This window comes from Bubalus kerabau, chromosome 14 (assembly GCF_029407905.1).
Source record: "Bubalus kerabau isolate K-KA32 ecotype Philippines breed swamp buffalo chromosome 14, PCC_UOA_SB_1v2, whole genome shotgun sequence".
Lineage (NCBI taxonomy): Eukaryota > Metazoa > Chordata > Mammalia > Artiodactyla > Bovidae > Bubalus > Bubalus kerabau.
The window spans coordinates 68559480-68577159 of NC_073637.1; the positions used below are offsets into that span (position 1 = coordinate 68559480).

The 17680-nt window shown below is 47.9% G+C and overlaps 1 protein-coding gene across 3 annotated transcripts in view; it reads right to left on the minus strand.

Annotated features, from left to right (window-relative positions):
* MATN2 (matrilin 2) overlaps positions 1-17680 on the minus strand; it is a 171065-nt gene that overhangs the window by 100735 nt on the left and 52650 nt on the right. For 2 of the 3 annotated variants that reach the window (XM_055546594.1, XM_055546593.1), the window contains exons 3-4: positions 16750-17319; positions 4053-4175 (exon numbers count right to left, since the gene is read on the minus strand). In XM_055546594.1, coding sequence (XP_055402569.1) covers positions 4053-4175; positions 16750-17319 — 693 coding nt within the window. The remainder of the gene's footprint in view (positions 1-4052; positions 4176-16749; positions 17320-17680) is intronic. The other variant, XM_055546595.1, reaches the window with a different exon arrangement.

Genomic DNA, 17680 nt, shown 5'->3' on the forward strand with positions numbered 1-17680 from the left:
ATACAAGAGTCATTATTATGATCTTTTCCTGGGAGAGAGAGAAATGCTCTTTTTGACTGGACGTATTAAGGTAAGCCTGGAGCTGACAATAAACGTAGTTTCGCTGCTTCCAGGTGACCGGAGGGCGGGGTCAGCTGGGACGGGAGGGCGGGGTCAGTTGGGACGAGGGGCGGGGTCAGCTGTGGCAGGAGGGCGGGGTCACTTGGGACATGGGGCGGAGTCAGTTGGGACAGCTGAGCCCTACTCCCCTCCTACCCTGCTCCCTTCCCTCCCAACAGCCTTGGCTGGCTGAAGCCAGGGAATCTCAAACCATGGCAGCAGCAACCTAGGTCAGAAGTTCACAACACTCTATGGCCGGCCATACCACCCTGAACGCGCCCGATCTCATCTGATCTCGGAAGCTAAGCAGGATTGGGCCTGGTTAGTACTCGGATGGGAGAAGTTCATAGCAAATGCAGATGCCAAGGTCCCACCCAGATCTGCTGACTATCCATCTGGGGGCGCCAGGAGGTGGGCGGGGGCAGGGTCAGCTTTCTGGGTGTCTCTTGCCCCGTTATTGAAGCTTGAGAACCACCGCCTGGGCTCAGGCCCCTCGGAGCTGGGCCTCCATGCCCCTCCACCTGATCAGTCTGTCAGAAGCCCAGACAGTTTCTGCCTCATGCCATGTGATGCACCCACAGCCCCAGAACCAGAGAGAACCCAGGCCCCAGACCCAGGAGAGCTCGGGCTTCAGAACTTGAGATGGGACCAGGCAGGGGGGCTGGCAAACCTGGTGTGTGGGGAAGGCCTGCTCATGACATCAGGGGGAGAACTTTTTATGTTTCATTTGCTGATCTCAAGATATCTCTGGATTGACTAAGCCAGAGCATGGAAAACAGACACTGGCACATGTCAGGATCCCAGCAGATCAAGGGAGCAGGAGACAAAAGGAAGAATTTCTTGAGAGTTCCTTGGACTGCAAGGAGATCCAACCAGTCCATCTTAAAGGAGATCAGTCCTGGGTGTTCATTGGAAGGACTGATGCTGAAGCTGAAACTCCAATACTCTGGACCCCTGATGCGAAGAACTGACTCATTGGGAAAGACCCTGATGCTGGGAAAGATTGAAGGCGGAAGGAGAAGGGGGCGACAGAGGATGAGATGGCTGGATGGCATCGCTGACGTGATGGACATGAGTTTGAGTAAGCTCCGGGAGTTGGTGATGGACAGGGAAGCCTGGAGTGCTGTAGTCCATGGGGTTGCAAAGAGTCAGACATGACTGAGCGACTGAACTGAACTGAAAGAAGGGAAGCACAGGACAGGAGTTAGCAAGGTAGAGGGAGGCTGAGTGCTCTGCAGAGAAACCCTGCTGGGGTGTTGGGGGTGGAGAATAGGGGGAGGCTCCTGGAGAGGACGGGGCATGTCTGAGATGTTTAGCTTGTTTGCTGAGCAGTGTGTGAGGTAACCCCGCCCGAGCTCCCCCAGTCCTCCAGTAAATTCTATTCAACCCATGAGCATATGGTATAAGTGATTTTTGTTGTGGAAAACAAAGAAGGGTCAGGGGTTCAAGCGGAAGACCAAGATGATTCAGGCTCCACTCAACAAGCAACCTGGGATCCTGGGTTCTGGGAGCAGCTGGGGAACACAGGGACCCTCCCCCACGGGGGGCTCACAGAGTCTGGGGGCTTTGAGCTTCTACAGGCCACCAACCGGAGGACTCGAGCAGATGTTCCCTAATCTTGGGGGGCAGGGAGGCCCTGGGCCAACCACTCTCAACCCACTGAAAAGTGAGAAGACAAAAGGAAAATGTGGTTTGGCTCCATAAACGCGATACTAATTACAGCCATTTGTGCAAACTGCTTTCCATTAGGGCTTAATTACTTACCATGCAGTATAATCACAATTACGCATTACATGACCTACATGTCAGATTTGCTGAGTTTTATTTGCCTCCACGTGGGCTGGTCTTCCTCATGTCCTGAGGAAGTCTGGTTGTTTTCTAGGCTATTAGTGTCTTTATTTATAACTTGAAAAAAAAAAAAAATATAGGCACAGCACTCAACGTATGTGTAATTCTCTCCTCTAAGAGGCGGATTACCTCATGCGGCTCTAATGTCAGTATATTGTCCAGTACGGGGGCTTGGCCAAAAAAAGAGAATGTGAATTCTATTAACACTTTATATCTGTTTGCCCTTTTTTATTTAGGAGACCTATAAAGTGTCCCTCACCAGACCAATTAGATTCCTGCACTCTTCTAAAACAGAACTTGAATAATCATTCCCAGCCAACATTAATAGCTCACCCTAAATCCATGCTTCAAGGAAGATAAAAAAAAAAAAAAACAGAAACAACTCCTCAGGGTGAAACAGAGCAAGACCCTATGGTCTTTGCCCCCTCCCTCCACCACCCCATGTCCTCTGCCTGCCTTTTATCTGTAGAAAACTTTGGTCAGTGAATAAGTTTAATCAGAGAAATGAGAAATACAGAAACAAAGGAAAACAGTCAAAGGAGACCAAATAATAATAATATAGTCATTAAGTATAGTCAAGGACCTTTAGTTCCTTCTCAAGGACTACAGATAATATTCTGAGCCATATCCTGTGAGCTGTCTTATAAATACTAACACACCAGGGTGAAGAAGTTAACTACATAATGATCAGACTGTACCCATGACATACGCTGTCACAATTCCAAGAACTGACCTCAAAGAAATGGGAACAAATGGACCCTGGAATTGATGATTCAGTTCAGTTCAGTTCAGTCGCTCAGTTGTGTCTGACCCTTTGCGACCCCATGAATTGCAGCACGTCAGGCCTCCCTGTCCATCACCAACTCCCAGAGTTCACTCAAACTCATGTCCATCGAGTCGGTGATGGCATCCAGCCATCTCATCCTCTGTCGTCCCCTTCTCCTCCTGCCCCCAATCCCTCCCAGCATCAGAGTCTTTTCCAATGAGTCAACTCTTCGCATGAGGTGGCCAAAGTACTGGAGTTTCAGCTTTAGCATCAGTCCTCCCAAAGAACACCCACGACTGATCTCCCCTAGAATGGACTGGTTGGATCTCCCTGCAGTCCAAGGGACTCTCAAGAGTCTTCTCCAACACCACAGTTCAAAAGCATCAATTCTTTGGTGCTCAGCTTTCTTCACAGTCCAACTCTCACATCCATAAATGACCACAGGAAAAACCATAGCCTTGACTAGACAGACCTTTGTTGGCAAAGTAATGTCTCTGCTTTTGAATATGCTATCTAGGTTGGTCATAACTTTCCTTCCAAGGAGTAAGCGTCTTTTAATTTCATGGCTGCAATCAGCATCTGCAGTGATTTTGGAGTCCCAAAAAATAAAGTCTGACACTGTTTCTACTGTTTCCCCATCTATTTCCCATGAAGTGATGGGACCAGATGCCATGATCTTAGTTTTCTGAATGTGACCTAAAACGACCATGATGACGCTACCACCCATGACCAATTTGAAGCTGACTGTCAGAGCCAATTGTGCTGTTTCTGCACGTAGCCCCCTCCTTCCATCTATAAAAGCTCTTGCCCCACTGGTTGCCCCTGGAGGGGCTGGCCTTTGGACAGATGTTGCCAGCATTTGCCCCCCACCATTTGCCAGCATTTGAAATAAAGCAACTTTCCTTTCCACCAGCCTGGCCTGTTTATTGGCTTTTGGGATGGTGAGCAGCCAGACTCCCTTTCAGTGACAAGGGCACAGTTCATAAAGACCACGGACGAAAAGGCTCTTCAGCAGATCCCCCCTAAAGAACAGCTTGGAAGTCAAGGATAGTAGCTCAAGAATCCACGGAAGCTATTTCTGAGAAGGAGCCTCCAGCGATCTTCCAAACTCTTCCTGATGGCCTACTGTGTGCCCGGCTCTGGCCTTAGTGCTGTGAAGGCAGACTGGGGGGCAGGGCAACACAAAATACGCGGCTTAGCCAACCTTGTTTCTGTTCTTTAGGGAAATGATGACTTGGTTGGCTGGGGGTCACAGGTGAATTAAATGGGCCCAGATAAAAGAAGAGAGCGCGAGAAAGCCAAGGAGGACAGAACAGACACATCAGCAAAGCAATCTTACTTCTGCAGGTCTTCTCATCCGAGTTGAGGATGTATCCTTGCTTGCACCTGCAGACATATGAGCCTGGCGTGTTGATGCAGAAGTGGGCGCAGTTATGTTCCAGGATGCTGCACATGTGGACCGCTGAAAGGGAAGAGGTGGGACGTTAGAGCAACAATGATGCCTTCTCTAACTTCATCCTCTGGCAAACAGTCATCCAGAAGCTACACAGTGAAGGAGCAAGCATGACCCAAAGAGAAACAAGCTGCAGGCCCTGCCCTCAAGGGGGGTTTACAGCCTTTGGTTGAACAAGATAGTTCTACATAAATGCCATCATCAATAAATTAAGAGAATGGGATTGACATTTATACACTACCATGTGTAAAATAGCTAGATAGTGGGAACCTGCTATAAAGCACAGGAAGCTCAGCTCTGTGCTCTGTGATGACCTTGATGGGTGCGTTGGGAGGGGGTTCAGAGAAAGGGCCAAAAGGGAGGGAATATATGTATACATATGGGCCTTCCCAGGCAGTACTAGTGGAAAAGCACCTGCCTGCCAGTGCAGGAGAGGTAAAAGACGCAGGTTCGATCCCTGGGTTGGGAAGATCCCCTGGAGGAGGGCATGGCAACCCACTCAGTATTCTTGCCTGGAGAATCCCATGGTCAGAGGAGCCCGGCAGACTACAGTCTAGGGTTGTAAAGAGTTGGACATGACTGAAGCGACTTTGCACTTCACATGTGGCTGATTCACTTAACAGCAGAAATTAGCACCACATTGTAAAACAATTATACTCCAATAAAAAAAAATATGTATAGATAGAGGGCCATGGAGGGTTAAAGGGAAATGAAGTTAGGCTGAGTCATATGAAATTGTTGATAGCCAACTAAAAATAGGGGCTTCCCAACCGGCTCAGGGGTAAAGAATCTGCCTGCCAACGTAGGAGACGCAAGTTCGATTTCTGAGTGGGGAAGATAAGGAAATGGCAACCCACTCCAGTATTCTTGCCTGGAAAATCCCATGGACAGAGAAGCCTAGCAGGCTACAGTCTATGGAATTGCAAAAAAGTCGGACACAACTTAGCAACTAAAAAATACAACAACAACTAAAAACAGGTCAAAAGTGACCATAGGTCACTGTCATAAGGCAGAAATTTCACAGTTCAATTAATAATATCCAATTGGTGAGCAAAGGGTTTACTGATACCAGAAGGGGGTTTGGCTAGTATATGAATTTTTCATAGGCAGAAATGGGCATGGAGGAAAAGTTATTAGTTATATGAGGATGTAATAAAGATCACCAGAGTCTCAGGCTCATCAATCCCAAGAATAATGTAATTTTTTAATAGGCAAAAGTGTTATAAAAATTTTGGAGTAAAAAAATGCATTCATACGTTTCCATAATCTTTATGTCTCAATTTTAAAATATTTCCACATTTAGTTTCTGAAGTACCTCAGCTTTCAGATTCATCAATTCTTGCATAAGTCTGTCCAGAGCTCACAAAAATCCTTATTGTTTTTTACACCTTAAATTTATTACTTGGCTTCATATAATTCAACCTGAACATATTTAAAATTAACAAGCATCAGTATAAACAGAGTACAAGTTATGCAAATGTTCTCATAAACAAAAAGGATGTCCATGCGTAGAAATTTATTTTTATAAAGCTAAAACAGAGGAGGCTTTCAAAAGCTAAGAACAGTCTCCTTAACCCTGTGTTGGAAAACTCAGCTTCTGATGAAATCAATGGCATATCCTAAGTATATGTCCCTTTACTTCAAAGTAAGAAACATGGTGGGCAGTAAATGAAGGTAAAACTTTTTTATTTCATAAGAATACAATTTAGAATGATTGTGATTGTTCTGAGTTTACAATTGTCTGTGTTTTAATCCCTAAAATATAAAAAACACTAAGTGCATGCTACGGAGAAGGCAATGGCACCCCACTCCAGTACTCTTGCCTGGAAAATCCCATGGATGGAGGAGTCTAGTAGGCTGCAGTCCATGGTGTCGCTAAGAGTCGGACACGACTGAGCGACTTCACTTTCCCTTTTCCCTTTCATGCATTGGAGAAGGAAATGGCAACCCACTCCAGTGTTCTTGCCTGGAGAATCCCAGGGACAGAGGAGCCTGGTGGGCTGCCATCTATGGGTTCACACCGAGTCGGACACGACTGAAGCGACTTAGCAGCAGCAGCAGCATGCTAAGTTGCTTCAGTCATGTCCGACTCTTTGCGACCCTATGGACTGTAGCCCGCCAGTCTCCTCTGTCCATGGGATTCTTCAGGCAAAAATACTGGAGTGGGGAGCCATGCCCTCCTCCAGGGCATCTCCCCAACCCAGAGATTGACCGGTGTCTCCTGTCTCCTGCATTGGCAAGTGGGTTCTTTACCACTAGTGCCACCTGGTAAGCCCATAAATAACATTAGGAAAGCTTTTAGATTACAATCAGTCATTTTTACTTCAGTGTGAAAGAAATATCTGGGGATTTTTTTATTTTTTTATTTATTTTGGCTGTGCCAGGTCTTAGTTGTGGCATATGGGATCTCGCATGGCATGTGAACTCTTAGCTGTGCATGTGGGATCTGGTTTCCTGACCAGGATGGAACCCAGGCCCCCTGCATTGGGAGCGCGATGCTCATGCATTGGACCACCCCAGAAGTCCTGAAATATCTGTTTTTGTGACCATGAGCAATTTTCTTAACTTTTTAAATATTAAATGGGAATAAAAATAGTACTAACTTCATAAGGACCTTGTAAGGGTTAAAGAAATTAAGATGGTAAAGTGCTTAGAACACTGCCCAGTGGAATGTTTGATGTGCATTAACTGTATGTAGCAAAGGAGAAGTGTGGCTGACTTTTATTTTACATGCTTGGGTTCATCCTATATATATTCATCTTCAACTTGGCTTTTCACTCAACATTAATAACAGATTCTATCTCTACTGACATATACTCTCTTTCATGGAATCTAAGATCCGTCCAGTTTCTGGAGATGTTCAAATGTGAAGACACAGACAGTTGATCCTAATTATTCACGGATTCCATATTTGCAAATTTGCCTACTTGCAAGAATTTATTTGTAACCCTAAAATCAGTATTCACAGTGTTTTCATCATCATTTAAGGACACGTGCAGAGCGATGAAAAATGTAAGTTGCCTAATGCACTCGCTCCCACCTGCAGCTGCACAGGCGATGCCCTGCCCTCTTGTTTCTGCTCTCAGGCTGGGAACAAGTGTCCTTTTCAAGGTCTGTTAGGTGCCACACCTTTTGTGTTTCTGTGCTTTCTGTTGGTGATTCTGCTGTTTAGGATGACCCAAGCATAGTGCTGAAGTGCTGGTGTTTGCTGAAGTGAAGTGTGTCTGGTGTTCCAAAGTGCGAGAAGGCTGTGAGGTGCCTTTCAGAGAAAATGTGTGTTTAATAAACTTCATCCAGGCAGAGTGATAGTGCTGTTGGCTGTGAGTTCAATGTTAATGAATCCACAATATATAAATAAGTGAAAGTCACTCAGTGGTGTCCGACTCTTTGCGACCCCATGGGCTATACACTCCATGGAATTCTCCAGGCCAGAATACTGGGGTGGGTAGCCTTTCCCTTCTCCAGGGGATCTTCCCAACCCAGGGATTGAACCCAGGTCTCCCGCATTGCAGGCAGATTCTTTACCAGGTAAGCCACAAGGGAAGTCCTTATGGTGTCTTTAAACAGAAACATACATAAAACAAGACAATGTATTGATCAGTTGACAACAACGCTGGACCAAAGGCTCAGAGGAACCTAATCCTGTATTTCCTCTAGGAGCAGTGGTTCATACTTAGTAATTCAGTATTCACCAGGACTTTACAGAACATCATTACCAAGAATAATGAGAATCAACTGTACATCTTAGATTTGATCAAGTACATTGCTGGTAGGTCGCCTTCAGTCATGTCCGACTCTTTGCGACCCCATGGACTGTAGCCCTCCAGGCTCCTCTGTCCTTGGGATTTCCCAGGCAAGAATACTGGAGTGGGGTGCCATTTCCTTCTCCAGGGGATCTTCCCGACCCAGGGATCGAACCTGCGTCTCCTGCACTGGCAGGCAGGTTCTTTACCTCTAGTGCCACCTGGGAAGCAGGTGATCAAGTACATTAGGTCTGGTTTATTCCTTTTAATTGCTTTATCCATTGGTCATATGACTATGCCTCATTTTATTTAGCCATTTCCCCAACCAGTCCACATTTTCACTTTCCCAATGGTGTGATAAGCATTCTCAAACACATCACCTTGAGCACATGTGCAACTATTTCTCTAGGACTGGGTCCTGCTTTAAACAGATATCACCTAATTGCCTTGTAAGGTAGCCCATACCAGCAATGCATGACAGTAATGATTCCCACTTCCTCCAAACTTTAGCTTTCAGGATTATCAAACATTAAGTTTTGACAGGGAAAAATCATTATCCTGTTTTTAATTTGCATTTGCTTTGCACCCTGGAAAGCTTTCTTCTTTTCCAGGCTGCTGGCGTCAAATTACCCACGGACACAGAGGTGGTTCTTGTGCAACTCTCAGCGTGTCATGATTCTCCTCTGTAATGAAGGAAATCTGAAGTCTAGGCAACCAGCAACACAGCCGCTATCCACTGGTGCGAGGCCCAGGTGATGAGCCTGCTGCCTGACTTCTCACAGAGACCCTGACAGGATTATTTAGACAGGAGACACGAGGCAGAGAAAATAACCTCTCAGCTACAGACAGCATAGCGGATGACTTCTGCGAACAGACGAAAGCCAAGCTTCACCAGGACCTTGCATGAATTCCTTAATTTCCCTGAGCTCTACTTTCTTCACTTGTTGAATAGGGAAATTAAAAGAACTACTGCATAAGGTTTGGAGTGACAGCTTGTTACTCAGGCTTGTTTTGGCTATGTACTATAAAAGAAATTGGAACCAGGAATTCGGTGTAATGGAAAGAGCACTGGATTAGAAGCCAGAAGACCTCTGCTCCAGTTTCCCTCTGCCTAGAACAAGTGAGGGACGTTCAGGTAAGTTGGGGAGCTCTCTCTGACTTATTTCTTCACCTGTAGAATAAAGGCATGTCTGGTGTCTAGGGGCCTTCAGTACAGGCACTTCTATTTTTTAGAAGCTGTCCTTCCTTCTCATTCTAAATGTGTGATGATAGGGGCAGCTATGTGTTGGTGTGAGGCAGTCCCACTCCTGGCCACTGTTGAGTGTACAGGGTTTGAGAATTGGAGTCTTTTCTTGGCATTTAGGCACAAGAATTGAGGAAAGGGGGGCTTATACCAAGGGCAAGCGTATCTGAGGGCTGACAGGGTACATGCTGTCTGCCCAGGGAACCAGATAAATCCAAGGGGAAGCAGAGAGTGGAGATGGAAGCAAAGCTGGACTGTCATTCACTACCCTTCTTATTTCCAATGAGTAATATAATGCAATCCCCTCTCTTCTAAAGCTAGCTCAAGCTGAATGTCTATTACTTTCAACCAAAAGAATCCCAAATGTTTTTACTAAGGTTGTATAAAAATTCTCCATCTCTGAAATTCTATAGGTATATGAATATAGGTAGGAATGAATGATCCTAAGAGCATCTGACCCTAGTGCCTTCCTCTCCTGGGGGAAGAGCCTTTGTGACGTGACCGGAGAGAGGGGGATTGTCCTGCCTCCTACAGTGGCCTACAGGGGTCTTACACCTCAAAGGCCTTGTAGGTTGAAGCTGGAACAAGGCTTTGAGTTCAGCAGAAAGAATCACTAATAAGCAGACTAAGTCATTGGCAGGATTGGATTTTGGATTTTTTTAACTAGTAAGTCTGAACATTCATAAATGTTTATTAATGGATGTGTGATTGACCAAAGGAATGATCAAAGCAGGGGTGGGCGACTGGGGGTCTTGAACTATTACTGGGTATGGAAAGTCAAGGTATGTAGAAGTCGATCCGGCCTCCCACTGAAGGAGAGCTTTGAAGGGCTGCAGTAAATGTGAGCTTTATCCAGGCGGGTTGATGAGAGATGTGTCTTAGGAGCACTGTCTAGTGACTGAGTACTCAGTTGTGTCTGACTCTTTGTGATCCCGTGGACTGTAGCCCACCAGGCTCCTCTGTCCATGGAATTTTGCAGGCAAGACTACTGGAGTGAGTTGCCATTTCCTACTCCGAGGGATCTTGCCGCCCCAGGGATCAAAACTGTGAATCTGGCATCTCCCGCACTGGCAGGCAGATTCTTTACCACTGTGCCGCCAGAGAAGCCCAGGAACACTATTAGGGCCTTCAACCGTGCCTGGGTAAGGTGGGGCTCTTAGGGTAGGTACGACCAACCTCCAGGCTTTAAATACCTGGCTAAGCTGATAAAGCCGAGGCCAAGAGGTTAATTAAAAACAGCCCTGGGAATTCCCTGGTGGCCCAGGGGTTGGGACTCTGTGCTATCACTGCTGAGGGCTTGGCTGCAATCCTGGGTCGGGGAACTAAGATCCTGCGAGTGGCTTGGTGCAGCCAAAAGCAAAAAAAAAGAAAACAGACAGCCCTACCCAGGTTACAAGTTGTCAGAAGGCTCAGGATAGACATGCATTTTTCAGCCTCTAAATTCAGTGTCCTCTCTCACTGGGTGGCAAAAACGTTAGACCTCAGCACGGGTAGGTTTTGGTCACTTTGCAGACAGGGCCTCATTCACAGGGCACTGGGGCTCTAAGTTTCTCTTGGCAGTCTGAGAACGCAACCTCGGGAGGCCCCCGCTGCCCCTGCCCTCAGCTGTGGCTGGTATAGGGATTCACTGCCAGTGGGTACAAAGCCACCGCTGTGCCCAAGTTCATATCCACACCAGTGAGCACCAGAGCCAGGACTCCCAGTCAAGGTCAGACCTTCTAATTGTACAATAAAAGTGTCTGCTTTCATCATACCTGGAGACACCTTGTCTCTCCCAATCCACAGATCCAGCCACGCTTTTCATTTCCGCCCAAAGCACACCAGCCTTAGCCCATCTTCCCTCTGAAGTCTCTTCTCCACGTCTATTTTGACCTCTGTGTCCCTGCCGAGCCTGTCATTTAGCACTTCTCAAGTTGTGGGTTGTGTCTCCTTCAGATCAGATCAGATCAGATCAGTCGCTCAGTCGTGTCCGACTCTTTGCGACCCCATGAATCGCAGCACACCAGGCCTCCCTGTCCATCACCAACTCCCGGAGTTCACCCAGACTCATGTCCATCGAGTCAGTGATGGCATCCAGCCATCTCATCCTCTGTCATCCCCTTCTCCTCTTGCCCCCAATCCCTCCCAGCATCAGAGTCTTTTCCAATGAGTCAACTCTTCACATGAGGTGCCCAAAGTACTGGAGTTTCAGCTTTAGCATCGTTCCTTCCAAAGAAATCCCAGGGCTGATCTCCTTCAGAATGGACTGGTTGGATCTCCTTGCAGTCCAAGGGACTCTCAAGAGTCTTCTCCAGCACCGCAGTTCAAAAGCATCAATTTTTCGGCGCTCAGCCTTCTTCACAGTCCAACTCTCACATCCATACATGACCACAGGAAAAACCATAGCCTTGACTAGACGGACCTTTGTTGGCAAAGTAATGTCTCTGCTTTTGAATATGCTATCTAGGTTGGTCATAGCTTTCCTTCCAAGGAGTAAGCGTCTTTTAATTTCATGGCTGCAGTCACCATCTGTAGTGATTTTGGAGCCCAGAAAAATAAAGTCTGACACTGTTTCCACTGTTTCCCCGTCTATTTCCCATGAAGTGGTGGGACTGGATGCCATGATCTTCGTTTTCTGAATGTTGAGCTTTAAGCCAACTTTTTCACTCTCCACTTTCACTTTCATCAAGAGGCTTTTGAGTTCCTCTTCACTTTCTGCCATAAAGGTGGTGTCATCTGCATATCCGAGGTGATTGATATTTCTCCCGGCAATCTTGATTCCAGCTTGTGCTTCTTCCAGTCCAGCGTTTCTCATGATGTACTCTGCATATAAGTTAAATAAGCAGGGTGACAATATACAGCCTTGACGAACTCCTTTTCCTATTTGGAACCAGTCTGTTGTTCCATGTCCAGTTCTAACTGTTGCTTCCTGACCTGCATACAAATTTCTCAAGAGGCAGATCAGGTGGTCTGGTATTCCCATCTCTTTCAGAATTTTCCACAGTTGATTGTGATCCACACAGTCAAAGGCTTTGGCATAGTCAATAAAGCAGAAATAGATGTTTTTCTGGAACTCTCTTGCTTTTTCCATGATCCAGCGGATGTTGGCAATTTGATCTCTGGTTCCTCTGCCTTTTCTAAAACCAGCTTGAACATCAGGAAGTTCACGGTTCACATATTGCTGAAGCCTGGCTTGGAGAATTTTGAGCATTACTTTACTAGCGTGTGAGATGAGTGCAATTGTGTGGTAGTTTGAGCATTCTTTGGCATTGCCTTCCTTTGGGATTGGAATGAAAACTGACCTTTCCCAGTCCTGTGGCGGCGGCTGCGACGGGCGCGCTGAAGCGCAGGCGGCTGCGACGGGCGCGCTGAAGCGCGGCCAAGAGGAGCCACCCCACGTCCGAGGTCGGGGCAGAAGCCAGGAGGACCCCATGCCCGAAGGGCGGCGGCCAAGAGGAGTTACCCCACGTCCAGGTCAGGGGCAGCGGTCAAGAGTACCAGACTGCGACGGCGCAGGAACGGCCGAGAAGAGCTACCCCGCGTCCTAGGTCGGGGGGGGGGGGGGGGGGGGGGGTGGAGGGGGGGAGCTACCGAGAGGAGATACCCAGCGTCTGAGGTCAGGGGCAGCGACGAGAGGAGTTACCCCGCGTCCGAGGTCAGGGGCAGCGGCCGAGAGTACCAGACTGCGACGGCGCAGGAACGGCCGAGAAGAGCTACCCCGCATCCAAGGTTGGGGGCGGGGGGCTGCTGAGAGGAGACTACCCGGCGTCCGAGGTCACGGGCGGCAACAAGAGGAGTTACCCCGCGTCCGAGGTCAGGGGCAGCAGCCGGGAGGAGATACCCCACGCACCAAGCCCAAGGCCAGGGGCGGTGGGCGGGAGGAGCTACCCCACGTCCAAGGAGCCGTGGCTGCGCGGGCGCAGAAGGGCCTAGATGAGCTATCCAACGTTGAAGGTCAGGAAGGGCGGCGGTGAGGAGAGACCCCTCGTCCAAGGTAAGGAGCAATGGCTGCGCTTTGCTGGAGCAGCGGTGAAGAGATACCCCACGCCCAAGGTAAGAGAAACCCAAGTAAGACGGTAGGTGTTGCAAGAGGGCATCAGAGGGCAAACACACTGAAACCATACTCACAGAAAACTAGTCAATCTAATCACACTAGGACCACAGCCTTGTCTAACTCAATGAAACTAAGCCATGCCCGTGGGGCAACCCAAGATGGGCGGGTCATGGTGGAGAGCTCTGACAGAATGTGGTCCACTGGAGAAGGGAATGGCAAACCACTTCAGTATTCTTGCCTTGAGAACCCCATGAACAGTATGAACAGTATGTGTCTCCTTAGAAGTCATGAAATTAACAGAGACTCTGGACTTGTTTTTTTTTGTTGTTGTTGTTTGTGTTTTTAAATGAAAGAGAAAAAAAACTATTAAAAATATCATTCTTTTCCTTGCAATCACCCTTCCTACACATTCTATCCAATAAACTGCCATTCACCTTTCACATCCATGTAGCACATCGTGGTTAAGATGTAGGTTCTGAGCCAGGATGCCTGGGTTCACACCTCAGCTCTACCATTGAATGCTGTGTGACCTTGGTCAAGTTACTGAATGTCTCTGGGTCTCTGTTTCTGCTGTAAAATGAGAACTATGGGAGCACCCACTTCACAGGTTTGTTGTGAGAATAAAAGCTATCATCATTATGATCTCTTTAAAGTTCTCTTGGACTCCCTAAGCAGAACCAGACATTCTGTGATCAGAGGTCCCCAGTGCTGGGTGACTTCCCAAGGTCTCTGAAGTGTACACTTCATATAGCAAATGTCCTGTTTATCTGTGATAAGAGCATTTTCCCACCATCCTGAAACCCTCGGGCCTGGCATGTGGAGGGTAAGTGCTCTGGAACCAGAGAGACTCCAACTCTGCCACTTGAAGCTGCTTATCCTTTCTAAGCCTCAGTTTCTACTTCTGTAAAATGGGGTAATAATAGTACCTGCTTCACAGGGCTGTTATAAGTATTCAGTCAAATAACGTATGGAAAGTACCTAGCCTAGGACAAAATTAGCTGTAATTATACTATCAGAGTGTAGCTCAATAAATGTTTAAGGAACAAACGAGATTTCCAAAACCCCAGAGAACTGCCGTCTGAAACACAGAAGACATTCATCGCTGTTGTCTGAGGACTGGAGGACAGGTCAAAGCCAAGGCCATCTGCCTACCCTGCTGGTCCTCTGTGTGTTTGACTGTAATCACACACACCACAGTGCACATGGAACAAGACTCTACAGCTTATAATGCCATCTGTTCATGCATCTACGCTCTGCGGGTAAAATCCCCATTTTACAGATGTGCTCAGCATCTGCACAGTTGGCGGGGGGGGGGAGGTCATTGAGACAGTCCCCCTCCCAAAGGCTTCCCATCCAACTCCAAGGTGAATGTCAACCTCAGAGCTGGTGGACCTAGCGTGGCTGGACTGTGCAGATGCTGCTTGCAGAAAACCATTTACCTTAAAAGAGGAATGTCTACCTCCCAATGCGAAGAGAGGTGAAACGAGCAAGAGGTTTGGAAGCAGAACGCCCACCGCCCCCCATCTCTTGGCTGCTTGTTCTTGGGGAATCCACTTAACAAGTTTACAGTCCTATAAAAGGAAGGGATAGTACCTTGCCACCTCCCCAGATTTTTGTGAGGATCAAGTGTGAAAACACAAGAGAAAGAGCTTTGTAAATGTTAGTTATTGCGATCTTTACTGCACAGTTGACAAAGAGGCCTTAGGGCCCCCTTAACCTTTCAAGACAGTTGACAGGTCTGCTCAGTGGAGCCCTGCGATGCAGAGATTCAGGAGCTGGCCTTCTGCAGGGTGGGAAGAGGGATTCAGTTTCTGGGCCCTGGCGAATGAATGAAGGGCATAATACTGATGTTCTCTTAGAGCTCTTACAGAAATGAGGTGGGTAGCCAAACTGTCTTTTAGTTTTGCTGCCTGGTCAAAAAGCAGAGAGAAGGTTCTTCTACGAGCAAGTTCACAACCTCACCCTCGTCAAATTACCTTTCCCTTCGCTGCTCAATTCAGAGCGCTTAGAGAAGAGCTCCTCCATTAACATTTATCCAAGACAAATGAATAAACCTGTCAAAACTGTTACAGGACCAATTTCTTTCTTTCTTTTTTTAATATTTCCAGGAAAGGGGGAGCATAAATTCTGCAGAAGTCATTTAAAGTCATAAACCTTAAAAATGTTTGCAGCACATTCTACTGGGTGAAGTTTTCCAGGTGACTCAGGCCACGGCACGCCGTAGCGGCCCAGACCCTCTGCGGCGCCAGGGAAATGGCACTTCTGAATATTTTCCAAGTGACATTACAGAGCGAAAGGTTCTTTTTCCTTCATGGCATTGATTTTTCAAGTAAACCTTTTGATTTTGGAGTAAAAAATCAATGGGCTCTCTGCTTTTTGAAGTCAGTTTTCAGTAGAGAACTTTAAAGACACATCAAAAGCACACTGTTCTTCTTTCCTGAGGCTTTGATGGGGTGGGGCAGGGGAGAGGTGATAGAGGGACTTATTCACATTCTGAGAAGTAGTCCAAAGGTTCCCACTCCTAGGGAGTCGGAGATGAGTCTGGCCAATAAGGTCAGTCTCCACTCAAGACTCCAGGGAAATACTAGTCATCTCAGAATAGACTTACTTTTGTTTTCCCATCAAAGAAGCAAGGCAGTTGGAGGGGACAGAGGCCACTGGGGGTGGCCAGGCAGGACTGAACACTGTTTTACCAGGTCAGGAGGCTTGTCCCATTTCCAGGGACCAGCATAGAGCTTGCGTTGCCACCCTGGGCCCCTGCCCTTCTGGAGGAAGAAAGGATGAGAAGACAGTGGCAGAAGCTGGAGACCGAGAAGAGGACAAGCTGACCTTCTGGGAGAGTTGAAACAGGAGCTCGGCTTGGAGGCTCCTGGGAGGAGTCTGGCAAGGAAGGGAGAGTAGGGTTGGAAAGCAAGAAGGAGGAGAAGACCTCTAACGCAGAATAAGGCAGCTCAAGGACTTGGGGAGCCATGACCTTGCAGAAGTTGGGAGGCAGCTGCATCCTATCAAGTGAGGGGGCACCAGGGGCACGTCTTGCCCCCCGCCCCCATACACTACTGGGCTTCTCTCTGGGTTGAGAAAACATCCAGAGCTAGCACCAATGTAGAGCAAAAATGCCTGGTATTCCACGCCGTCCAAGGAGAAGTTACATTTTTCCCATTTTCATGCTTACTCCAACTCATGAATTCCAACCTAGGTAATGCCAGGCCAATCCAAGGTGCTGGAGGAAAACTTCCCCTCCCTACTCTGACTCATTAAGCAGCTTGAGTATAAATGTCCTTTCCCCAGGGAAATCTTCCTGAGCCCCTGGCCTAGGTCAGGTCCTGCCCTGAATTCTTCCCCCCTTACAACTACAGTTAATTACTTATTTGTAAATTGCATCCTTAATGAGCGTCCTTGGCCAGAGTGTGAGCCCCAAGAGAACACTGTGTCTTATCTCGACCTTTGCTAAAGACCCCTTGCCAGCACAGTACTTGGGACCAGGTAGCACAGAATGAACACGGGAAGGTGAATGACCTCATCCCAATGATGCCCCGAGAAGAGCCACAGAGGAGCAGGACTTACTGCACAACTTCTTCTGGAACACTGAGGTCAGCGTCTCAATCTGGCTGAAGTTGGCCACCAGGAAGACGTGGTCCTCGTGGGGCTCGCTCCCGATGGCCTTCAGCGTGTTGAAGTCCACCTGGCCCACACCGATGGCAAAGATCAGAATGCCTGTGTCCCGGGCTTTTGCGGCCACCTCGGCCACCGAGTCCTGGGGCCTCCCATCAGTCACGATCATTATGACCCGAGGCACATTCTCCCTCAGGGGCCGGGCCCCCTCTGCTTCCGAGAAGGCGATGTTCAGGGCGTACTGGATGGCCAGCCCCGTCATGGTGCCCGTGGACAGATGCCGCATCCTCTTGACGGCACGCTCCACCTCGGACTTCCTCTTGAAGGTCTTGAGGGAGAACTCATTCTTGACTGTGCTGCCATACTGGAGCAGACCCACACGGGTGATGTCAGGGCCAATGTCCAAGAACTGCAAGATGTCCACAATGAACTCCTTGACCTTCGCGTAGTCGTGGGTGTTGACGCTGCGTGAGCTGTCAATGATAAAGACCACGTCCGCTCGCTTGTTCTCACAGGCGCTCCCTGGGGAAAAGGGGGAGGGCAAACATATCATAAGAGCATTGAGCATAAATATCCGACTATATATAAGTTATCAAGGAGATCAAACCAGTCCATCCTAAAGGAAATCAGTCCTGAATATTCACTGGAAGGACTGATGCTGAAGTTGAAGCTCCAATACTTTGGCCACCTGATGCAAAGAGCCAACTCACTAGAAAAGACCCTGATGCTGGGAAGATTGAAGGCAGGAGAAGAAGGGGATGACAAAGGATAAGATGGTTGGATGGCATCACTGACTCAATGGACATGAGTTTGAGCAAGCTCTGGGAGATAGTGAAGGACAGGGAAGCCTGGTGTGCTGCAGTCCATGTGGCCTGCAAAGAGC